Below are 25,741 nucleotides of genomic sequence, written 5' to 3'. Positions count from 1 at the left end.
GATTTTTGTGTTGAAGTCTCTGGAGTGGGACTTGTACCCACAACCTTCAGGCAAGAGTGCTACCAACTGAGCCACAGCTGACAGATATTTGGGCAGATGAAACTTTGTCAAAGAAGTCGGTTTTAAGGAGCGTCTTAAAGGAGGATAGAGGGGTTTACGGAGGGAATTCCAGAGAAGCTGCCAATGGCCACCTGCAGCGTTAACTTTGTTCTCTCCACAGATGCTGACCTGCTGAGTGGTTCCAGCAATTTCTCATTACTTTCTGCCACTCGACTGATCATAAATCTCACCCGTAACAGCCTCTTGTTCTGATTTAGCCTCCGGTCCATGGCGTTTGTTCACTGCCTTCTCTTGTCACCTTGTTTGTCTGTAGTTGGCTTTCAGTTATCATCTCTCTTAGGAGGTCCAGCAATTTATCACATCTTTCAGGAACATTTCATATAAGTGTTTTGGCTACATTGGTTGCTTTTGAGTACAGTCAGTGACTGAAGAAGAATTCCAATGCACTCCTGGCCAGCCTCCCACATTCCACCCTCCATAAACTTCAGCTCATCCAAAACTCGGCTGCCCGTGTCCTAACTCGCACCAAGTCGTGTTCACCCATCACCCCCTGTGCTCACTGATCTACATTGGCTCGTTTTAAAATTCTCATCCTTGTTTTCAAATCCCTCCATGGCCTCGTCCCTCCCTATCTCTGTAACCTCCTCCAGCCCCACAACCCCTGGAGATACCTGCAGTCCTCCAATCCTTGCCTCTTGCTCATTGCAGTCCTGCCACATCCAGTGGTGAATGGTGGTGGACCATTAAACAACTAACGGGAGGAGGAGGCTCCATGAATATCCCCATCCTCAATGACGGTGGAGCCCAGCACGTGTGTGCAAAAGACAAGGCTGAAGCGTTTGCAACCAACTTCAGCCAGAAGTGCCGAGTGAACAATCTATATCAGCCTACTCCAGATGTCCCCACCATCACAGAAGCCAGTCTTCAGCCAATTCGATTCACTCCATGTGATATCAAGAAACGGCTGAGCGCACTGGATACAGCAAAGGCTATGGGCCCCGACAACATCCCGGCTATCGTGCTGAAGACTTGTGCTCCAGAACTAGCCGCGCCTCTAGCCAAGCTGTTCCAGTACAGCTACAACACTGGCATCTATCCGACAATGTGGAAAACTGCCCAGGTATGTCCTATCGACAAAAAGCAGGACAAATCCAATCCAGCCAATTACCGCCCCATCAGTCTACTCTCGATCATCAGCAAAGTGATGGAAGGTGTCATCAACAGTGCTATCAAGTGGCTTTTACTCACCAATAACCTGCTCACTGATGCCCAGTTTGGGTTCCGCCAGGACCACTCGGCTCCCGACCTCATTACAGCCTTGGTCCAAACGTGGACAAAAGAGCTGAATTCCAGAGGTGAGGTGAGAGTGACTGCCCTCGACATCAAGGCAGCATTTGACCGAGTGTGGCATCAAAGAGCCCTAGTAAAACTGAAGTCAATGGGAATCGGGGGGGAAATGCTCCACTGGCTGGAGTCATACCTTGCATAAAGGAAGATGGTTGTGGTGGTTGGAGGTCAATCATCTCAGCCCCAGGACATTGCTGCAGGAGTTCCTCAGGACAGTCTCCTAGGCCCAACCATCTTCAGCTGCTTCATCAATGACCTTCCCTCCAACATAAGGTCAGAAATGGGGATGTTCGCTGATGACTGCACAGTGTTCAGCACCATTCACAACTCCTCAGATAATGAAGCAGTCCATGCCCGCATGCAACAAGACCTGGACGACATTCAGGCTTGTGCTGATAATTGGCAGGTAACATTCGCACCACAGAAGTGCCAGGCAATAACTATCTCCAACAAGCGAGAGTCTAACCACCGCCTCTTGACATTCAATGGCATTACCATTGCTGAATCCCCCATCATCAATATCCTGGGGGTCACCATTGACCAGAAAGTTAACTGGACCAGCCACATAAATACTGTGGCAACAAGAGCAGGTCAGAGGCTGGGTATTCTGAGGCGAGTGTCTCACCTGACTCCCTAAAGCCTTTCCACCATCTACAAGGCACAAGTCAGGACTGTGATGGAATACTCTCCACTTGCCTGGATGAGTGCAGCTCCAACAACACTCAAAGAAGCTCGACACCATCCAGGACAAAGCAGCCCGCTTGATCGGCACCCCATCCACCACCTTAAACATTCACTCCCTCCACCACCGGCGTACCGTGGCTGCAGTGTGTACCATCTACAAGATGCACTGCAGCAACTCGCCAAGGCTTCTTCGACAGCACCTCCCAAACCTGCGACCTCTTCCACCTAGAAGGACAAGGGCAGCAGGCGCATGGGAACACCACCACCTCCAAGTTCCTCTCCAAGTCACACACCATCCTGACTTGGAAATATATCGGCTGTTCCTTCATCGTCGCTGGGTCAAAATCCTGGAACTCCCTCCCTAACAGCACTGTGGGAGCACCTTCACCACACGGACTGCAGCGGTTCAAGAAGGCGGCTCACCACCACCTTCTCGAGGGCAACTAGGGATGGGCAATAAATGCCGGCCTTGCCAGTGACGCCCACATCCCATAAACACATTTTTAAAAATTCCCGCTTTTAATTGCCTTCAGCTGCCTGGACCCTTGGTTCTGGAATCCCCTCCCTAAACCTCTCCCCCTCTCTTCTTTAAGATGCTTCTTAAAACCTACGTCTTTGACCAAGCTTTTAGTTGCCTGTCCTAGTATCTCCTTATGTGGCTCGGTGTCAAATTTTGTTTGTATAACTCTCCTGTGAAGCGCCTTGGGATGTTTTACTACGTTAAAGACGCTATATAAATGCAAATTGTTTTTGTTGTTAAAGGCGCTATATAAATGTAAGTTGTGTGGGTTAAAGCCCCAGATTTGAGTACAGGTTGAACGTCCCAAATCCGGAGCTCTGGACTCTGGGACAATTGGTGGCAGGGGTCCAGAATCCGGACACCCTGAGGGAGGCTTACCAGAAACCGGAAATAGCCCAACTGGGCCCAGGCATTTCCGGACTCGGCACGTGTTTCTGATGTCCGAAGTCCGGAAATATCGCATCCTGGGCTCGGGCGTTTCCAGATTTCGGACATCGGAAACACGTTCCGAAGTCCGGAAAACCCCGAAAACCGGCTTGGCCTCGGTCCCGAGGTTGCCGGATTCGGGACGCTCAACCTGTATATCATTTGGGATGACACTTCAGCGTAGTACTGAGGAATGTTGCATTGTTGGCTGTGTTTTACTAAAGGTGAGAGACATTAAACCGAGGCTTTTCTGCCTAGCAGTGAATATTTTCTGTCGATCCTGTAGCCTAGGATATTTAGCTGCCAATCATGTGCAGCATGTAGTCAGTCAGTATTTTTGGATAGATGCAGATTTATAGAATGAAATGGGAGGGCAGTTGCATGTGCAAGTTTAGTTTTCAACAGGACTGTCCATGTAGATCTCTAGCAGTATAATGAAGGCAGGTCTGCTGCTGCTGGGGCTTTCAAAGTGTCCCAGGCTACAGGGATGAAGAAAACAGCAAGAAACGTTCTTAATGTAGCTTTCATGGAGAAAAACAATCAGACACACTTATAAAAACAAAATCTAGGGAATGTTTGAATTTTCTGAAGTTTGAATTTAACACTCGACATGATGAAGGGAAGCCACATGTCCTATTACAGTTGAAATTAAGGATGAGTTAGGAGTCCATCTTATTCGTGGTGTTTCATTCGTACATTGAGAATTGCAGCGACTTCTATGCTGCTGCTGCTTTCCTATCAACCTCAGGACCAATCTTCCCTTTCACTTTTTTTGGGTGCGCGACCCATTCGAAATACCGCGCGTGCGTGCCTTTCCTATTTGAAAGCTGCTGAGTCGGCTGCGCAGTCGCACCGCTTAAAGGGAACATTGCTCGGGACTACAGTCAAGTCCATTTAAATGAATAACTGATTAAAAGAATAAACCGGTTACGAGAATAAAGTTTCCGTGCACAAGTCCCTTTTCTATCTTTTCCAGTGCTAGCTGTCCCGGTTAAATGAATAACGGTTAAATGAATAACGGTTAAATGAATAACGGTTAAATGAATTGCAAAAGTCTAGATTTATGAATTTAAGTGTTGTGCTGCCACGCTAAAGCCAATGCGTTAAACCCTTTTTTGCCAATCAATGTGTTAAGCTATTTTTACAAGCGTTTTCTGTCTAGGAGCGAAGATTGCCTAGTAACCAATTGAGTGATGTTTGAGTGTTTTCACCTCATCGGGTGCTGGGGCTCAGGCATTTTTGACAGTCAGTATGACAAGTCATTTTAGGTCACCAGTTTATTGGTGAGTTTTTAAAGTGTGTAAGATGGAGCATCCGCCTTTGGAATATAAATGAACAGTTAAGCCTGCCCTTCATTTTGGACTGGAGCCCGCAAATGTAGAGATATTGGCCCTCACACGACTGATACATTTGTTTCTGCCTTCACGGCCACCGGGTGTCCTGAAGCGCTTTACAGCCAATGAAGTACTTTTGAAGTGTAGTCACTGTTGTAATGTAGGAAACGTGGCAACCAATTTGCGCACAGCAAGCTCCCACAAACAGCAATGTGATAATGATAGTGATGTTGATTGAGGGATAAATATTGGCCCCAGGACACCGGGGAGAACTCCCCTGCTCTTCTTCAAAATAGTGCCACGGGATCTTTTACGCCCACCTGAGAGCAGACGGGGCCTCGGTTTAATGTCTCATCCGAAAGACGGCACCTCCGACAGTGCAGCACTCCCTCAGCACTGCACTGGAGTGTCAGCCTAGATTTTTGTGCTCAAGTCTCTGGAGTGGGACTTGAACCCACAACCTTCTGACTCAGGTGAGGGTGCTGCCCACAGCTGACACCACAAGTTAGGAATTGATGTATTAAGTTCATCGAATGATTACAGCACAGAAAGAGGCCATTCGGCCCGTCGAGCCCGTGCCGACTCTCTGCAGGAGCACTTCAGCTAGTCCCACTCCCCCGCCCTTTCCCCGTAGCCCTACAAAAAACTTTCCTTCACGTACTTATCCAACTCCCTTTTGAAAGCTGCGATTGAATTTGCCTCCACCACTCTTTCAGGCAGTGAATTCCAAACCCTAACCACTCGCTGCGTAAAAAAAGTTTTTCCTCGTGGCCTTTGGTTCTTCTGCCAATCACCTTAAATCTGTGTCCTCTGGTTCTTGACCTTTCCGCCAATGGGAACAGTCTCTCTCTCTCTCTCTAGACCCCTCATGATTTTGAACATCCCTATCAGATCTCCTTTCAACCTTCTCTGCTCTAAGGAGAACAACCCCAAAGTTACTTTCTCTTATTTCCGTTCTATAGGATGATCTGCGAATTGATGGCCGCGGCTGTGAAGATTACAGACATACTGAAATCGAAACGGATGTGGTGTCAAACACAAGTGGATCTGCGAGAGTGAAGATTGTAAGGACTGTGTGGCGCTGCCTTTATTTGTAATTGAATTTTTTGGGAAAGTTTCTTGCAATACTTTAGTTGAATTTCAGTTGCGGTCTATTTTGCCCTTACTAGATGAGCTAACTGTTCTTAAACATGAGAATATTCAACACTATTCATCGACCTTAATTTGTCTGTAGTACATTTTCAACCTCTGCGTAAATGTAGAATTGCAGTCTACTGTAATTATGCCTTTTTATAGATAAGAATAATTTATCCTGGAAAGGATATAGGATGTTTTAATTATTAAAATACAGTCCCGACCAATATTCCCTGTAATTTCTTTTGGGTACGTGGTCCCTTTAACGGGCTGTGCGGCACATTCTATTTCTTGTGCATGCGCGGTTATTTCAGTTGTAAAGGCGTTGAGCAGCCTGCGCGGGACCTCCAGACCGTGCAGCTTAACGGGAACATTGGTCCCCACCACTTGCATTGTCGTGGCTTAGCATGGGCAACCGCCTATATCGGGGAAATGGCGCTGACCGTTTTCCATTACCATAGGAGTCAATTACAGAGGCGCCGCTTATAACTTAACCAATTTAACTTTGCCAATTTAAAAGGCTGTGTAAAGTCTTCGATCCGCTGCTTGCACCTCGTTAAAGTGCAAATACCCCAGTGTTGGGATTCGGGATGTAACTGCTAACAATTAGCAGAGGCAGTTGCTGAGTGAGAATTCCTGTTTCTTTTAAATATGTACCGTCCACCGCGTATAGCGGGCAAATCGCGTCAACACCCATGCGCCAATGTTCCCCCCTAAATTTTTTTGTGTGCGTGGTCCCTTTAACGGGCTGAGTGGCCCGTTCACATTCTCGCGCTCGCGCAAAATCTCCCATTCATAAGCAAGTAAGCTGCATGTGTGGCATCTGCAGACAGCCGCGTGGCTGCGTAGCTTAATGCGCCCTCTATAAGTGGTGGCGACTGTCGTTGCAATTGAGCATTGATGTTTGTGAATTCAGAAGGAAATACACAGTGACAGCAGGCCTGCATGCAGTAACAATGTAAATAGTAACGGGCTGTAGGTTTACTGATATAAAATCACTGAAATAGGCATAGAATCGTAGAAATTTACGGCACAGAAGGAGGCCATTCGGCCCATCGTGTCTGCTGGCTGAAAAAGAGCTATCCAGCCTAATCCCACTTTCCAGCTCTTGGTCCGTAGCCCTGTAGGTTCCGGCACTTCAAGCGCATATCCAAGTACTTTTTAAATGTGATGAGGGTTTCTGCCTCTACCACCCTTTCAGGCAGTGAGTTCCAGACCCCCACCACCCTCTGGGTGAAAAAAGTTCTCCTCAACTCCCCTCTAATCCTTCTACCAATTACTTTAAATCTGTGCCCCTGGTTATTGACCTCTCTGCTAAGGGAAATAGGTCCTTCCTATCCACTCTATCCAGGCCCCTCATAATTTTATACACCTCAATTAAATCTCCCCTCAGCCTCCTCTTCCAAAGAAAACAACCCCAGCCTATCCAATCTTTCCTCATAGCTAAAATTCTCCAGTCCCGGCAACTTCCTTGTAAATCTGGAGAAACTCAGCAGGTCAGGCAGCATCTGTGAAGAGAGAAACAGAGTTAGCGTTTCAGGTCGATGACCTTTCATCGACCTGAACCGTTAACTCTGTTTCTCTCTTCACAGATGCTGCCTGACCTGCTGAGTTTCTCCAGCATTTTCTGTGTTTATTTCAGATATCCAGCACCTGCAGTATTTTCTTTTTGTATCCTCGTAAATCTCTGTGCCCTCTCACTCTTCCCTCTTCCCTTTTTAGTGTGCCGTTTTTAAGTGTTTGAACTGAAGAGTTTTAACATTTTTGATATTACATACAAATAGATCATATAGTAAATAAATACTCTGTATCTGTGCTTCCCAATAGATTTTATGTAAAGATGATCACATTAGATCTTTAGAAAGTGTATTCATTTAAAGGCTCCCTACCTACACACGAGTTCCAACGACAATTCCAGTGAATTCTGCCACAACCTTGGAAGAGGAGCCGGGCAGCATGGGGAGTTGGCATATATGATTTTTGAAATAGACATCAGTATAATCCCATGTGGACCAGTAATCTCTGAAGGTTATGTCTGACCCACTGTGGCTTCTCTCAAGAGGTAAGTGTTGCTTGGGTTTAGAAGAATGAGAGGCGATCTCATTGAAACATGTAAGATTCTGAGGGGGATTGACAGGGTCGATGCTGAGAGGTTGTTTCCCCCTGGCTGGAGAGTCTAGAACTAGGGGGAATAGTCTCGGGATAAGGGGTCGGCCATTTCAGACTGAGATGAGAAGGAATTTCTTCACTCCGAGGGCTGTGAATCTTTGGAATTCTCTACCCCAGAGGGCTGTGGATGCTCAGTCATTGAGTATATTCAAGACGGAGGTCGGTAAATTTTTGGCTATTAAGGGAATCGAGGGATATGGAGATCAGGCGGGAAAGTGGAGTTGAGGTCGAAGATCAGCCATGATCTTATTGAATGGCGGAGCAGTCTCGAGGGGCCGTATGGCCGACTCCTGCTCCTAATTCTTATGTTCTTAACAGAGGCGGCTCACCTTGCCTTGAAAGTGGTAGTCTATACAGCAGTCAGTGATACAGAGAAATAAATTCGATAGAAAATTTCCCCCAAATTGCAGTTTTCAGAGACATAAGAACATAAGAGGTAAGAGCAGGAGTCGGCCCTTCGAGCCTGCTCCGCCATTCAATGTGATCATGGCTGATCCTCTATCTCGATACCATATTCCCACTCTCTCCCCATACCCCTTGATGCCTTTTGTGTCTAGAAATCTATCTATCTCCTTTTTCCGAGTGGCAGGCAGTGACTAGTGGGGTACCGCAAGGATCGGTCCTAGGACCCCAGCTGTTCATAATATATATTAATGATCTGGACGAGGGAATTGGATGTAATATCTCCAAATTTGCAGACGACACAAAGCTGGGTGGGAGGGTAAGCTGCGAGGAGGATGTCGGGAAACTCCAGTACAATTTGGACAGGTTGGGTGATTGGGCAGAAACATGGCAAATGCACTATAATGTGGATAAATGTGAGGTTATCCACTTTGGTGGCAAAAACAGGAAGGCAGATTATTATTTGAATGGCAATAGATTGGGAGAAGGGGAAGTGCAAAGAGACCTGGGTGTCCTTGTGCACCAGTCGCTGAAGGTAAGCATGCAGGTGCAGCAGGCGGTTAAGAAGGCAAATGGTATGTTGGCCTTCGTAGCAAGAGGGTTCGAGTACAGGAACAAGGATGTCTTGCTACAGTTGTACAGGGCCTTGGTGAGACCGCACCTTGAGTATTGTGTGCAGTTTTGGTCACCTTACCTGAGGAAGGACGTTCTTGCCATGGAGGGAGTGCAGCTAAGATTCACCAGGCTGATACCTGGGATGGCAGGAATGACGTATGAGAAGAGATTGTGTCGATTGGGCTTATACTCACTGGAGTTTAGAAGATTGAGAGGGGATCTCATCGAAACCTATAAAATTCTGTCAGGTCTGGACAGACTAGATGCAGGAAGGATGTTTCTGATGGCCGGGGAGTCCAGAACCAGGGGTCATAGTCTAAGGATAAGGGGTAAGCCATTTAGGACTGAAATGAGGAGGAATTTCTTCACCCAGAGAGTGGTGAACCTGTGGAATTCTCTGCCACAGAGGGCAGTGGAGGCTAGTTCATTAAATATATTCAAGAAAGAGTTGGATATATTTCTTGAGGCTAAAGGGATCAAGGGATATGGGGAAAAGGCAGGGACAGGGTACTGAATTTGGATGATCAGCCATGATCACATTGAATGGCGGAGCAGGCTCGAAGGGCCGATTGGCCTACTCCTGCTCCTATCTTCTATGTTTCTATGTTAAATATATTCAGTGACTTGGCCTCCACAGCCTTCTGTGGTAGAGAATTCCACAGGTTCACCACCCTCTGAGTGAAGAAATTTCTCCTTATCTCAGTCCTAAATGTCCTACCCCATATCCTGAGACTGTGACCCCTCGTTCTAGACCTCCCAGCCAGGGGAAACATTCTCCCTACATCCAGTCTGTCTAGCCCTGTCAGAATTTTATACGTTTCAGTGAGATCCCCTCTCATTCTTCTAAACTCTAGTGAATACAGGCCTAGTCGACCCAATCTCTCCTCATAGGACAGTCCTGCCACCCCAGGAATCAGTCTGGTGAACCTTCGCTGCACTCCCTCTATGGCAAGTATATCCTTAAGACCATTTTAAAGCAGTCAGAAAGATGATATGGTACAGATTCTCAATAAAATATCAAAACCCAGAACCTCTTGTGACACGGGATAAATCTCCAGTCAGTCACGCGGAGCTATTTCTGTTCCCAGTATTGAGCAGAGCAATCTGCATGTTCATGCTCAATAACAACTGTCGTATTTATTTGGACACGAGAGAAAATTATGGTCAAAATAACCGATGTTTCCTTCGCAACCGCACAGCCACCAATGAGCAGCACACTGAACCAATTAAATCAGCTCCTTCATTCTGCCGCGACAGTGAGGATAGACCTAATCTTGTGCTGCTTTGAGTAAATGTCCTAGTTTCTATTGCATTCCAGCACGCCACAGCGCCTTAATTAGCAGGAAGCCTGTCATGCATGTGTTCGATGCGCTGTATACTAACTACTAGTTTTTCACAGTAATGAATGTTGTAAATTCAGTGATTTTTAACACCAATTGTTACTTCTCGTGAGAAAGAATGAAGAAAAGAGTGAGACACATTGGAGAATCGAGGGATATGGGGATAGTGCGGGAAGGTGGAGTTGAGGGCGATGATCAGCCATGATCTTATTGAGTGTCTCAAGAGGCCATAAGGCCAACTCCTGTTCCTAATTCTTAAGTTGTTATGGTAGCCACCGGCCACACAAATAGCCCCACAGACTCCACAGTCAGTTTTATTCAGCAGAGAGTGAAAGGGCTGATTCAAAGACGTTAATCTAATTTTAGAAGCATGCCGTTAGAAAGATCTGCTCTGAATACTTGAATTCAAGTGTTTATGCTGACTAGTGCGGTTTATTTAGCGCAGGTTTCATGTGTGTTCTGGGTAAGGCAAACAACCTGACAGGAGATTGATATAACGGTTTGTTTCACCAAGTATTGATGAAGCTTGAAAGAAAATGTTTGGAGAACTGCTAGGGAGCAAGGGAGAAGTAAGTAACCTTTTTGTGTCTCTCTCACAGGGTCACACAGGTATTCTCGTAGGCGTTAAAGCTGAAATGGGAACGCCCAAACTGGAGAGACCCAACGAAGGCTTTTTGGAATTCTTTGTGGACTGGTAAGATGCACGTCAAATAAAAGTTTGAAGGGGACAAAGCAGGATTAGTACTCGGTGTCGAGGCAGGCTCCATAATAATCCACTTCATTAAATAAGGAACTGTTTGAAAACATATGGGCCTAGAAATTCAGTGGCCTGCGCCACCAGTTTGCGCCCAAAGAGGGCTTTTGCACCACTGGCCACACCTACCGCGATATTTAGCGGGGCACTAATGGCGGCGTTAGCCTGTAGCGCTGCGCCGCCACCGATGACGTCATCGGTGTGCGCAGCGCCCCGCTGGCCATATTTGGTCGCTGCCTCCTCCTCCGCGTCGGCCGCAAACAGTGACCGGTACACAGGGGCCTACCTGTGGCGGTAGTGGGGCGAGTTAAGGTGGAGGTGCGGCCGGCCGCTTTTTCGGCGGCTGCCTGCCCGCACCTCCGTCCCCGGCCTCCTACACCCCCCCCCCCCCCCCCGCGGCATTGCCGGCTGTTTCCCGAGAGCCCGGCACTTCTCCTTGGTGCCGGGCTCATTTGCCGGCACTCGCGAGCGGGGATCGCGCTGTTGCAGGCACCTCCCCCTTAAGAGTGGGAGGAAGGCCTGCAGTACCGCAGCGTGCCATGCCGCAGCGGGTGGCGCTGCGGCACTTTGCGCGCCGATATTGTTTCAGCGCCCCAAGCGGGGTGCCGAAACCCTTGTTTAGCGGCCGGCTTCCACTTGGGGCGCTGAAACTGAATATCCCAATGGCGCAAGTGGCTTCGCGCGCAGCGGTAATTCCGGCGCCCAGGCGAGCTTGGCGCCCCAAACTGAATTTTTAGCCCTTGATATTCAGGAGAGGGGGAAAAGATCCTGGATAATGGTTGAGAAGAATTAAAGAGAGCTGGCATTATACAGTGCAATATATGTGACTTTTAAAAAAATGATTCATTCACGGGATGTGGGCGTCTCTGGCAAGGCCGGCATTTATTGCCCATCCCTAATTGACCTCGAGAAGCTGGTGGTGAGCCGCTGCCTTGAACCACTGCAGTCCATGTGGTGAAGGTTTTTCCTAGCGGTTTGTTACAACTGAGTGGCTTGCTAGGCCATTTCAGAGGGCAGTTAAGAACATAAGAAATAGGAGCAGGAGTCGGCCATTCGGCCCCTCGAGCCTGTTGCGCCATTCAATAAGATCATGACTGATCTTTGACCTCAACTCCACTTTCCTGCCTGATCCCCATATCCCTTGATTCCCTTAATATTCAAAATCAATCGATCTCTATCTTCAATATACTCAACGACTGAGCCTCCACAGCCCTCTGGGGTAGAGAATTCCAAAGATTCACCATCCTCTGAGTGAAGAAATTTCTCATCTCAGTCCTAAATGGCCGACCCCTTATTCTGAGACTGACCCCTGGTTCTAGACTCCCCAGCCAGGGAAAACAACCTCCCTGCATCTACCCAGACAAGCCCTGTAAGAATTTTGTATGTTTCAATGAGATCACTTCTCATTCTTCTAAACTCCAGAGAATATAGGCCTAGCCTACTCAATCTCTCCTCATAGGACAATCCCCCCATCCCAGGAGCCAGTCTGGTGAACCTTCGCTGCACTCCCTCTTTGGTAAGTATATCCCAAAACTGTACATAATACTCCAGGTGCGGTCTCATCAGGGTGCTAAGAGCCAACTACATCGCTGTGGGTCTGGAGTCACATATAGGGCAAGGACGGCAGATTTCCTTTCCTAAAGGACATTGGTGAACCAGATCTGTTTTTACAACAATCCGGTAGTTTCATGGTCACCATTACTGATACCAGCTTTTTATTCCAGATTTATTTAATTAACTGAATTTAAATTCCCCAGCTGCCCTGCTGGGATTTGAACTCGTGTCTCCCGATCATTATTCCAGGCCTCGGGATTACTAGTCCAGTAACATAACCACTATACTACCGTTCCCTAATTAATTCCACGAATAAACCACTGGATGGTGCTAGTGGAACACTTTCCAACTTGGTTTGTTTCACTGTCATAGAATCATAGAAATTTACAGAACAGAAGGAGGCCGTTCGGCCCATCGTGTCTGTGCCAGTTGAAAAAAGAGCTCTCCAGCCTAATCCCACTTTCCAGCTCTTGGTCCGTAGCCCAGTAGGTCACGGCACCAAGTGCATGAGGCTTTCTGCCTTTCCCACCCTTTCAGGCAGTGAGTTCCAGACCCCCACCACCCTCTGGGTGAAAAAAGTTCTCCTCAACTCCCCTCTAATCCTTCTCCCAATTACTTTAAATCTCTGCCCCCTGGTTATTGACCTCTCTGCTAAGGGAAATAGGTCCTTCCTATCCACTCTATCCAGGCCCCTCATAATTTTATACACTTCAATTAAATCTCCCCTCAGCCTCCTCTGTTCCAAAGAAAACAACCCCAGCCGATCCAATCTTTCCTCATAGCTAAAATTCTCCGGTCCTGGCAACATCTGTGTAAATCTCCTCTGTACTCTCTAGTGTAATCACATCTTTCCTGTAATATGGTGACCAGAACTGTACACACTACTGTGGCTGTGGCCTAACTAGTGCTTTTTGCAGTTCTAGAATAACCTCCCTGCTCTTATATTCTGTGCCTTGGCTAATAAAGGAAAGTATCCCGTAGGCCTTCTTAACCACCTTATCTACCTGTCCTGCTACCTTCAGGGAATCTGTGGACATGCACTCCAAGATCCATCTGTTCCTCTACATTTTCCAGTATCCTACCATTTATTGTGTATTCCCTTGCCTTGTTAGCCCTCCCCAGATGCATTACCTCACACTTCTCCGGATTGAATTCCATTTGCCACTTTTCTGCCCACCTGACCAGTCCATTGATATCTTCCTGCAGTCTGCGGCTTTCTTCCTGAATTAACCACATGGCCAATTTTTGTGTAACCTGCCAACTTCTTAATCATGCCCCCTACATTGAAGTCTAAATCATTGATATATATCACAAAAAGCAAAGGACCTAGTACTGAGCCCTGTGGAACCCCACTGGAAACAGCCTTCCAGTCACAAAACCACCCGTTGACCTTTGCTTCCTGCCACTGAGCCAATTTTGGATCCGACTTGTCACTTTCCCTTGGATCCCATGGGTGATGCGCTATCAATTACTCATAAAAGACTGAGAGTTAAGAGAGTAACTAAAGGCTTTTATTAACAAAAGAATGAAGGTCTGCCTCGAGTGGTCGACCGGTCCAGAAATACAAAGGGCTGGGGAGCAGTCACCTTTATACTAGGACTTGTGGGAGGAGTCAGCCGAGGCATGTCCAGGCATGTACACAGTGGAATACAAACAGTGGTTTACCACATTCACCCCTTGTTTAAAATTGAGTCCGGCGGGGTGAAGTGTATTAAAAGTTAGTGTATTGGAGTCTCTCCGGAGGTCTTGTCTGCCGCTGTGATCGGCGTGGCGACGGCAGGGGTAGTGGAGCTTCCGGCGTCGAGTCCTGCGTGGGCTGTGGCACAGGCGTGTCGTCCTCGTAGATGTCGAGCGGGTCGCGGGGCCCAGGCCTGCCGTCTGCTGGGGCTGGATATCGGATCGTGGGGGGGGGGTGGTAGTGAGTAGTGGGTTACTGCGGCCCCCGAGGGTGCAAGGTCTCTTATGGAGACTGTGTCCTCCCGCCCGTCCGGGTATGCAATGTAAGCATACTGGGGGTTGGTGTGGAGGAGGTCGACCCTCTCGACCAGGGGGTCCGTTTTATGGGTCCTCACGTGTCTTCTCAGTAGGACCGGCCCTGGGGACGTCAGCCATGGCGGTAGCGATGTCCCCGATGTGGACTTCCTTGGGAAGACAAACATTTTCTCATGAGGGGTGGCGTTAGTGGCAGTGCAGAGCAGTGACCGAATAGAGTGGAGCGCATCGGGGCGCACATCCTGCCAGCGGGAGGTTGGAAGGCCCCTAGACTTTAAGGCTAGCAGGGCGGCCTTCCAAACTGTCGCATTTTCTCTTTCCACCTGTCCGTTCCCCCGGGGGTTGTAACTGGTGGTCCTGCTTGTGGCAATACCCCTAGTTAGCAGGTACTGACGGAGTTCGTCGCTCATAAACGATGAGCCCCGGTCGCTATGGATATAGCTGGGGAAACCGAACAGGGTGAAGAGGTCGTTCAGACATTTAATGACCGTGGCACTGGTCATGTCCGGGCAGGGGATGGCGAACGGGAAACGGGAGTACTCATCAATAATATTGAGGAAGTACACATTGCGGTCGGAGGAGGGGAGAGGCCCTTTAAAATCAACGCTAAGGGGCGAGTGGCTTTTATCAGGTGGGCCCTGTCTGGTCTATAAAAGTGCGGTTTGCACTCAGCGCAGACTTGGCAGTTCCTGGTCATGGTCCTGACCTCCTCAATAGAGTAAGGCAGGTTGCGGGCCTTGATGAAGTGGAAGAACCTGGTGACCCCCGGGTGGCAGAGGTCATTGTGGAGGGCCCGCAGTCCATCGATCTGCGCGCTGGCGCAGGTGCCACGCGATAGCGCATCCGGGGGTTCATTGAGCTTCCCGGGCCGGTACAAGATCTCGTAATTGTAGGTGGAAAGTTCGATTCTCCACCTCAAGATCTTGTCATTTTTGATTTTGCCCCTCTGCTTGTTGTTAAACATGAAAGCAACTGAACGCTGGTCAGTGAGCAGGGTAAATCGTTTTCCGGCCAGGTAGTGCCTCCAATGACGCACAGCCTCCACAATCGCCTGGGCCTCCTTCTCAACAGCGGAGTGTCTGGTCTCCGGGCCTTGGAGGGTTCGTGAAAAGAAGGCCACGGGTCTCCCCGCCTGATTGAGGGTAGCGGCAGGGCAAAGTCGGACGCGTCACTTTCCACCTGGAAGGGGATGGATTCGTCCACTGCGTGCATGGTGGCTTTGGCAATGTCCTCCTTGATACGGTGGAAGGCTAAGCGGGCCTCTGCCGTCAAGGGAAAAGAGGTGGACTTGATCAGCGGACGGGCCTTGTCCGCATAGTAGGGGACCCACTGGGCGTAATAGGAGAAAAACCCTAGGCACCTCTTCAGGGCCTTGGGGCAGTGGGAGTTCCATAAGGGGACGCATCCGGTCGGGGTTGGGGCCGATGACTCCGTGTTCCACAACACAGCCAAGGATGGCGAGGCGGTTTGTGCGGAATATGCACTTCTTGTTATATGTCAGGTTCAGGAGTTGGGCGGTGCGGAGGAATTTTTCGAGGTTTGCGTCATGGTCCTGCAAGTCACGGCCGCAGATGGTCACATTGTCCAGATATGGGAAAGTGGCCTGCAACGCATTTTGATCTACCATCCGGTCCATCTCCCTTTGGAAGACGGAGACCCCGTTGGTGACGCCAAAGGGAACCCTAAGGAAGTGATAGAGGCGGCCGTTTGCCTCAAAGGCGGTATACTGGCGGTCCTCAGGGCGGATAGGGAGCTGGTGGTACGCTGATTTCAGGTCAATGGTCGAGAAGACGCGGTACTGCGCGATCTGGTTGACCATATCAGCTATGCGGGGGAGTGGATAGGCGTCCAGCAGGGTGTAGCGATTTATTGTCTGGCTGTAGTCGATGACCAGGCGCTGCTTCTCGCCGGTCTTAACGACCACAACCTGGGCTCGCCAGGGGCTGGTGCTGCCCTCAATAATCCCTTCCTTCAGGAGCCGCTCCACTTCGGTTTTAATGAAAACCCTGTCCCCGGCACTGTATCGCCTGCTCTTTGTGGCGATGGGCTTACAGTCGGGGGTGAGGTTAGCAAACAGTGGGGGGGGGGTGACTCTGAGTGTGGAGAGGTTGCACCTGGTGCGCGGCGGGCAATTTGGAAGCTGCTGGCTGCGGACTGTGAGTGGGGGTAGGGGTCCACCGTACGCCATCGTAACACTTTTAAGGTGGCACTGAAAATCTAACCCCAGCAGGACGGCAGCGCAGAGGTCGGGCAGGACCAGAAGTTTAAAATGATCATACACAGTCCCGTCTACTAAGAGTGTCACCACGCAGTAGCCGCCGATGTCCGCCGACTGGGACTCGGAGGCCATAGAAATCCGCTGGTGCGCAGGCAGGACTGGGAGAGAGCAACGCCGCACCGTGTCGGGGTGGATGAAGCTCTCCGTGCTCCCAGAGTCAAAAAGGCAGATTGTATCGTGACCATTTACCTTAATGTCCATTGTGGAACTGGCCAGCTGGTGCGGTCTCGCTTGGTCCAGTGTAACGGATGCCAGCGTAGGGGTCGGTGTGTTGCTGCGGGTATCAGATGAGGCGGTGTTGGGGGCCTGCTGCGTTCCGGCTGTCGTCCAAGATGGCGGCGTCCATGATCCCCATGTGGCTGGAGGCGTCCAAAATGGCTGCTGTACCGGTGGTTCGCACATGGCCGGGGAGGCCCAAGATGGCAGCCTGCATGGCCCACACGCGGCGCTGCTGGGGTTCGGGGTGGCTTTGGCCCTGCAGACGCTAGCGTAGTGTCCCTTCTTCCCGCAGCCCGAGCAGATCGCGTTTTTCGCCGGGCAGCGTGCTCTGGGGTGTTTTGCCTGGCCACAGAAGTAGCATTTCTGGCCTTGGGACACTGCTGCGGTAGTTGGGCCGTTGCTGGGGTGGCACGGCGCTATGAGGCGGTCCTACCGTGTCCCAGGCTGTCATTCCCCGCGGTGTCCACGGTGCAGAGGAGTAGGCATCCATGCCCCGGTAGGCTGCATCCAATGATAGTGCGAGTTCAGAGGCCTTGTTGAGGTCGAGGTCACTCTGCTCCAACAGTCGCTGTCGGGTGTAATTGGATCTGTGGCCCGCTACAAAAGCGTCCCGGATAAGTTCCTCTGTGTACACGGCGGCCTTTACATCCTTACAACCACAGGCCCGGCCAAGCACAGACAGTGCCTGAAGGTATTCCACGGTCGATTCCCCAGGTTGTTGTTTACGACTCCCCAGAAGGTGCCTGGCGTACACTTCGTTCACTGGGCGCGTGTACTGGTCCTTGAGGAGCTTGATAGCGTCCGCGTACGAGGTCGCGTCTTGGATGACCGAGTACACTCGGTGGTTCACTTTGGAGGTCAGGACATCCAGTTTGTCCTCGTCCGATTTGATTGCTGCGGAGGCGGTCAGGAATTTTTCGAAACACTTAAGCCAGTGAGTAAACTTGGTGGATGAGTCCGCCTCCCGATGATCTAAGTCCAGGCATGCTGGTGTGAGGATCTTCTCCATTATAAAAATTTTGTTAATAAAATTGATGCGCTATCAATTACTCATAAAAGACTGAGAGTTAAGAGAGTAACTAAAGGCTTTTATTAACAAAAGAATGAAGGTCTGCCTCGAGTGGTCGACCGGTCCAGAAATACAAAGGGCTGGGGAGCAGTCACCTTTATACTAGGACTTGTGGGAGGAGTCAGCCGAGGCATGTACACAGTGGAATACAAACAGTGGTTTACCATAATGGGCTTCTACTTTTTTGACCAACCTGCCATATGGGACCTTGTCGAAGGCCTTGCTAAAATCCATATAGACTACACCAAACACACTACCCTCATCAACCCTCTTTGTTACCTCCTCAAAAAATTCAAAGTTAGTCAGACATGACCTTCCCTTAACAAATCCATGCTGACCGCCCTTGATTAATCCGTGCTTTTCTAAATGATGATTAATACTGTCCCTCAGAATTTTTCCCAATAATTTTCCCACCACCGAGGTTCGGCTGACTGGTCTGTAATTACTCGGTCTATCCCTTTCTCCCCTTTTTAAACAACGGTACCACATTAGCAGTCCTCTGGCACCGCGCCTGTAGCCAGAGAGGATTGGAAAATGATGGTCAGAGTTTCTGCTATTTCCTCCCTTGCCTCTCAGCAGCTTGGGATACATTTCATCCGGGCCTGGCGATTTATCTACTTTCAAGGATGCTAAACCTCTTAATATTTTCCCTCTCTCTCTTGTTTATCCCATTTAATGTTTCACACTCCTCCTTAACTACAATGTCTGCATCGTCCCTCCTGTGAAGACAGACGCAAAAGTATTCATTAAAAACCATACCCATGTCTTCTGCCTCCACACACAAGCTTCCTTTTGGTCTCTAATAGGCCCATCTCTTTCTTAGAGTCATAGAGTAATACAGCACGGATAGAGGCCCTTCGGCCCATCGTGTCCGCGCCGGCCATCAAGCCCTGTCTAATCTAATCCCATATTCCAGCATTTGGCCCGTAGCCTTGTATGCTATGGCATTTCAAGTGCACATCCAAATGCTTCTTAAATGTTGTGAGGGTTTCTGCCTCCACAACCCTTTCAGGCAGTGAGTTCCAGACTCCAACCACCCTCTGGGTGAAAAAGTTCTTTCTCAAATCCCCTCTAAACCTCCCGCCCTTTACCTTGAATCTATGCCCCCTAGTTATTGACCCCTCTACTAAGGGAAAAAGCTCCTCAGCATCCATCCTATCTATGCCCCTCATAATTTTGTACACCTCAATCATGTCCCCCCTCAGCCTCCTCAGCTCCAAGGAAAACAAACCCAACCTGCCCAGTCTCTCTTCATAGCTGAAGCGCTCCAGCCCTGGTAACATCCTGGTGAACCTCCTCTGCACCCTCTCTAACGCGATCACATCCTTCTTTAGTTATCCTCTTGCTCTTTATATATTTATAAAACATCTTTGGGCTTTCCTTGCCAATATTTTTTCATGCCCTCTCTTTGCTTTCCTAATTTCCTTTTTACTTTCACCCCTGCACTAGGCTTTCTGCAGTATTTAGCTCTCAGTATCTGACATAAGCTTCCCGTTTTTGTCTTGCCCTACCCTGTATGTCCCTTGACATCCAGGGGACTCTAGATTTGGGAGTCCCATCCTTTATCTTTGTGGGAACATTTTTGCTCTGAACCCTCACTATCTCCTCCTTGAATGCCTCCCACTGCTCTGCCACTGATTTACCTTCAAGTAGCTGTTTCCAGTCCACTTTTGCTAAATCACATCTCGGCTTAGTAAAATTGGCCTTTCCCCAGTCGAGAACTTTTACTCCTGATCTATCTTTGTCCTTTTCCATAGCTACGCTAAATCTAACTGAATTATGATCACTGGCTACCACCAAAATGCTCTCCCACTGATACCCCTTCCACCTGCCCAACTTCATTCCCTAAAACCAAGTCCAGAACCACCCCCTCTCGTTGGGCTTGCTATGTACTGGCTAAAAAAAGTTCTCCTGAATGCATTTTAAGAATTTTGCGCCCTCGATACCTTTTCACTGATTCTATCCCAGTTAATGCTAGGGTAGTTGAAATCCTCTACTATTACTGCCCTATTGTTTTTGTACTTCAGAAATGTGCCTACATATTTGCTCTTTTATCTCCCTCTGACTGTTTGACGGTCTATAGTACACTCCCAGCAGTGTGATTGCCCCTTTTCTGTTCTTCAGTTCAACCTATATGGCCTCATTTGAAGATCCTTCTAACATAACCTAGCCCTCCTCACAGCTGTAATTGTTTCTTTAACCAATATTGCGACCCCCCCCCTTTTTTATTCCCCCTCTCTATCTCGTCCGAAAACCCTGTAACCAGGAATGTTGAGCTGCCATTCCTGCCCTTCTTTCAGCCATGTTTCAGTAATACCTATGATATACTTCCACATGTCTGTCTGTGCCCTCAGCTCATCTGCCTTATTTACTAGACTCCTTGCATTGAAGTATATACCATTATAAGCTCTGCCAAACCCCTTTGTTGTCTATTTTCTAGCCTTTGTTTCCTCTGCCTTCCAAACTCACTTATTAATTTACTGCCTTCCATTTCCAACTTTGCTTCTCTCCCTTCTGAATCCACTCTCAGGTTCCCATTCCCCTGCCAAGCTAGTTTAAACCCTCCCCAACAGCACTAGCAAACCCCGCCACGAGGATATTGGTCCCGGTCCTGTTGAGGGGCAACGCGTCCGCCTGGTACAGGTCCCACCTCCCCCAGAAACCGTCCCAGTGACTCAGGAATCAAGTGAGACTAAAATGAGAACAAAAGATCAGCTGAAGCTGTTATCCCACTTCTGTTTTGAAATGTGGTTCAGTGGGTAGCACTCTCTCGCCTCTGAGTCAGAAGGTTGTGGGCTTAAGTCCCACTCCAGAGACTTGAGCACAAAAATCTAGCCTGACACTCCAGTGCAATACTGAGGGAGCGCTGCACAGTCAGAGGGGCAGTACTGAGGGAGCGCTGCAGTGCCTGAGGGAGCGCTGCACTGTCGGAGGGGCAGTACTGAGGGAGCGTCGTACTGTCGGAGGGGCAGTACTGAGGGAGCGCTGCACTGTCGGAGGGGCAGTACTGAGGGAGTGCTGCACTGCCGGAGGGGCTGTAAAAGATCCCATGGCACTATTTTGAAGAAGAGCAGGGGAGTTCTCCCCGGTGCCCTGGGGTCAATATTTATCCCTCAATCAACATCGCTAAAAACAGATTATCTGGTCGTTATCACATTGCTGTTTGTGGGAGCTTGCTGTGCGCGAATTGGCTGCCATGTTCCCCACATTACAACAGTGACTGCACTTCAAAAAGTACTTCATTGGCTGTAAAGCGCTTTGGGATGTCCTGAGGTGGTGAGAGGCGCTATAGAAATGCAAGTCTTTCTTTTTTTCTTCAGTTCTGCCAATGCAACCCCCGAGTTTGAAGGGCGTGGAGGAGAAGACCTTGGCACGGAAATCGCCAACACCCTGTACCGAGTGTTTGATAACAGCAGTAGTTTGGAGTTGAAGGCGCTGTGTATCACTCCCAGAGAGCACTGCTGGATCCTCTATGTAGATGTACTGGTAGGTTTTCATCAGAAAGCACTAAGATCCGTTTTATAAAACGCCTAGTGAAGGGTGACTTCACCCCCTCCGTCGGAATTACCTCGAAGATTTGCCTGTCATTTTAATCTGAACGTAAAACATGTTGAAATCCGGCCCCGTGCTGTAGTATTTGTTAGATGTGAACAAATCAATCGTGTATAGCATCAAATGTGCCTTTGCCATTAGTGAAAAGTACATTTCTGTCAGGGTGGAGCATCATGCTTCTGGCCACGATTCCATGTGGAATATATATAGTGGGATTTTTTTTTGTCTTCTAGAAATGTTTCCTAATGCCAAACAGAATTAATTTGGAACCCTGTGACGTGAATCTTGCCATTCATGTGGAAATGACTTATGAAATAATACTGGGCGGCCTGCTGGTGGCGCTGTCCAGGGAGAGTATAAATACTCGGGCATGGGCCCAGCTTGCTCAGGACATTCTTTAACAGGAACTAGTGAAGGACACAACTAGATCTCCATGTTGAAAAACAGTTGATTAAAGTCTTGTTTAATACAGGAAACTTTGTTATATCCGGCACCGACGGGACCGAGCTGTTGCCGATCTATCAAAACTGCCAGACATACAAAGTTAATGTTGAAGCATACGGAGGTTTTCATCTCCGTATCTGACAACAAACACTGTTGCTTAGCAACAGCTTGTAAACAGTCGGCCCGTACCTTGGAAGCGTCTCTGTAGCTTAGCAACAGCTTCAGAGAGACTTTCCAGAGCCCGACTGTTGAAAACAAAGCCACGAGAAGAAGAAAAAACCTAACAAAACGGCTCCTGATTTCTGCCGGTAGATCGAGGTTTCCGGACATACAATCTCCGGATAAACCAAAGTTTCCTGTACTCAGACCAAGTGGCTAGTGGTTTTCTTACATCACCCTCTTAAAGATACTGTACACACAGGAAGTCCCGGTTAAGTTTCATAGATCGTTTACAACGGGTTCCTGCCACTGTTCCCTCTAATTTTGCTTGGGGCTCCCGAGCACTGCGTGTCCGCGCAGCTTAAAGGGAACGTTGGTTCCTGCCCAAGTGCACCTTACAGACACGGCACAATACAAATCAAATCAAAATGTTACATCTAATGCCATTTGCAGTAATTTAGCTCGTCGCTGTTTATCTGACAAATAAAGTATTTCCTGTAAAACAGGCCAAGAAATACTAAAATATATACAGTATAATTTTTAATATAGTGCAGCGCACCAACAAATGATGTGAAAAGTGGTAAAGCAATAACCAGTGGCTATATGCCACACCATGCATGAATAAAGTGTGCAGCCACTTGACAAGTTCAACTGTAATGTGACAGAATAATGACACAGCTGCAGCATTCTGTGCAAATAACAGTCTGAGGAAAGAATTAGAAAGTTGTCGTTGGGATTGCCTGCCACTCCTCCCCAGTGTGGTGCTAGTAAATTCATGCAAATACTGTGAGCATGTTTTATTGTTCAATGGTCTATCGTTATGTAAACTTGAGGTCATCCAAAACTCGGCTGCCCGTGTCCTAACTCGCACCAAGTCCCGTTCACCCATCATCCCTGTGCTCGCTGACCTACATTGGCTCCCGGTTAAGTATCGCCTTGATTTCAAAATTCTCATCCTTGTTTTCAAATCCCTCCATATTTCTGTAATCTCCTTCAGCCCCCAACGCGCCCCCCCCCCCCCCCCCCGAGATATCTGCGTTCCTTAAATTCTGCCCTCTTGAGCATCCCTGATTGTAATCGCTCCACCATTGGTGGCCGTGCCTTCTGTTGCCTCAGCCCTAAGCTCTGGAATTCCTTGCCTAAGTCTCTCTGCCTCTCTACCTCTCTTCATTTAAGACGCTCCTTAAAACCTACCGCTTTGACCAAGCTTTTGGTCACCTGCCGTAATTTCTTATGTGGCTCGGTGTCAATTTTTTTGTTTACACTCCTGTGCAGCGCCTTGGGATGTTTTACTACGTTAAAGGCGCTATATAAATACAGGTTGTTGTTGCAGCTTTTCCAGCTACACTTCCACATTTGCAGCTCCCCCACACTCTCCCAGCTCCATGGATATTTTCGCGGCCCATTGAAACATATAAGATTCTGAGGGGGATTGACAGGGTAGATACTGAGAGGTTGTTTCCCCTGGCTGGAGAATCTAGAACCAGGGGGCACAGTCTCAGGATAAGGGGTCGGCCATTTAAGACTGAGGTGAGGAGGAATTTCTTCACTCAGAGGGTTGTGAATCTTTGGAATTCTCTATCCCAGAGGGCTGTGGATGCTGAATCATTGGGTGTATTCAAGGCTGAGAGCGATAGATTTTTGGACTCTCGGAGAATCGAGGGATATGTGGATCGGGCGGGAAAGTGGAGTTGAGGTCGAAGATCAGCCGCGATCTTATTGAATGGCGGAGCAGGCTCGAGGGGCCGAATGGCCGACTCCTGCTCCTAATTCTTATGTTCTTAGAGGCAGAAGTGCATTTTTTTTTCAGGGAAAGAAACCATTATCTTGGATTGCAGCAGAGAGCTTTCAGTAGAATGAGTTACCATGGGAATGCACGGGTTAACTCAGGGAGTCGAGGGACAGCTGTGAACCAATCTCTCTACTGCTCCCTCAGCTTTCTTGCTAAACCCGTTGTCAGGCTACGCGTTACGTTGGTTTTGTGTGGCTGTTTTGAGGTGGAGCTGTTGACCTGAGAACGGTAGCATAGGGTTATGATACTGGACTAGTAATCCAGAGGCCCGGACTAATGATCCGGAGACTAAAGTTCAAATCCCACCACGGCAGCTGGGGAATTTAAATTCAGTTAATTAAATAAATCTGGAATAAAAAAGCTAGTATCAGTAACGGTGACCATGAAACTACCGGATTGCCGTAAAAACCCATCTGGTTCACTAATGTCCTTTAGGGAAGGAAATCTGCCGCCCTTACCCGGTCTGGCCGATATGTGACTCCAGACCCACAGCAATGTGGTTGACTCTTAACTGACCCTCTGAAATGGCCTAGCGAGACACTCGAGGGCAATTAGGGGTGGACAATAAATGCTGGCCTTACCAGCAACACCTACATCCCGTGAATGAATTTAAAAAAAGGTACATATTCAGGAATAGATTGCGGGTTATGCTACCACTTGCTCTCGGAGATTGCAGCAATCTTATTCCATGAAACTAGACACACACTAGTTCCACGAGAGTCTAATCCCAATGTTTTCTCACTCAGTATTAAAGAGATAAGTCATCCCGTTAGAAGACATAGAAAACATTAATAATCTTAAAAAGGAACTAGGCCAATATCAAAAGACTGTTCAAATAAATTATGCAGTGTTCCTTTTCTCCAACAAACTGCATACTTTAAACCCCAAATCTGGCATCACCCATTACACAGGATTACATCGGATATACGGCACAGAAACAGGCCATTCGGTCCAACCAGGCCATGCCGGTGTTTATGCTCCACTCGAGCCTCCTCACGTCTTTCCTCATCTAAATCTATCAGCGTAACCCTCTTGTAAGAGCCATAAAAGCTTAAGAAAATACTTTAAAATAGTGGTTAAATGGCATAATACAGTTAATTTACCTGACCGACTTATTGTATTAAGAAACCCCCTATTTTCTTGCTCCAGTAGTATAGTCCGAGACACCCCCTTCATTCTTGCCACAATGGAACAGTCCCTAAGCCACACATGGGTGCAGCCATTTTACAGTTTAAACTGCACGTGGCTAAAGGAGGCAGAAGTTGTGAGGTTTGGAGCAGTACAGTTTTTGACCGTGTTTATACGTGTTTGCTTTGTAATTCCGTTTGTTAAGTGTTATAGTAAACAGTTTAAAAGACAAAGCTACGTTTGGGAACGTTTTATTTCGACACGCGTCTACTCGTTGTTAAAAACCCCACAGCTCAGTGGCTGCCTGTTTGGAAACTAAGAAGCGCCACTACATTAGTCAAAAACTTGCTCCCTAAGAAGGAAGGGACGGAATCGTCGGCGAACGTATACCCGAATGGTCACGGAGCCAGACGACAATATAAGAAAGCGAAGGTACAGTGACTGCTACTTGCTTTGTTCATTCTATTGAGAAGCTAAATAAGAGCTGCGGGTAAAATGGCCGAGGCCTTACGGAGCCAGGAGCTTCCATCAGCCAGAAGGATTGCTGGCCAAAAGAGGGAAATAAAGCTCACCCCAAAGGCAATGGAAGAGAAGTTACATAGAAGCATAGGTGCAAGGAAGGCTAAATTAGCTCAGATAACTGGAAAAATTAAGATAATTGATTGTCTCATGGAAGATAATGCTAATATTAAGAAAGCTGAAGACATAATGTATTACGATTTCTCCAAGCTGCATGAAGAATTTAATGTACTCAATGAAGATGTATTAG

At 48.2% G+C, this 25,741-nt stretch overlaps 1 protein-coding gene across 2 annotated transcripts in view; it reads left to right on the top strand.

The window, feature by feature from the left end:
• The window catches only part of exosc7 (exosome component 7), a 50,009-nt gene that overhangs the window by 1,484 nt on the left and 22,784 nt on the right, over positions 1–25,741 (top strand). The window contains exons 2-4 of one of the 2 annotated variants that reach the window (XM_085989311.1): positions 5,334–5,435; positions 10,631–10,725; positions 21,218–21,383. In XM_085989311.1, coding sequence (XP_085845437.1) covers positions 5,334–5,435; positions 10,631–10,725; positions 21,218–21,383 — 363 coding nt within the window. The remainder of the gene's footprint in view (positions 1–5,333; positions 5,436–10,630; positions 10,726–21,217; positions 21,384–25,741) is intronic. The other variant, XM_085989312.1, reaches the window with a different exon arrangement.

This window comes from Somniosus microcephalus, chromosome 5 (assembly GCF_052327205.1).
Source record: "Somniosus microcephalus isolate GS21.2 chromosome 5, FLI_Smic_1.0, whole genome shotgun sequence".
Lineage (NCBI taxonomy): Eukaryota > Metazoa > Chordata > Chondrichthyes > Squaliformes > Somniosidae > Somniosus > Somniosus microcephalus.
The sequence above is the reverse complement of the archived record's forward strand: the minus strand, read 5'-3'. Positions and strand labels throughout refer to the sequence as shown.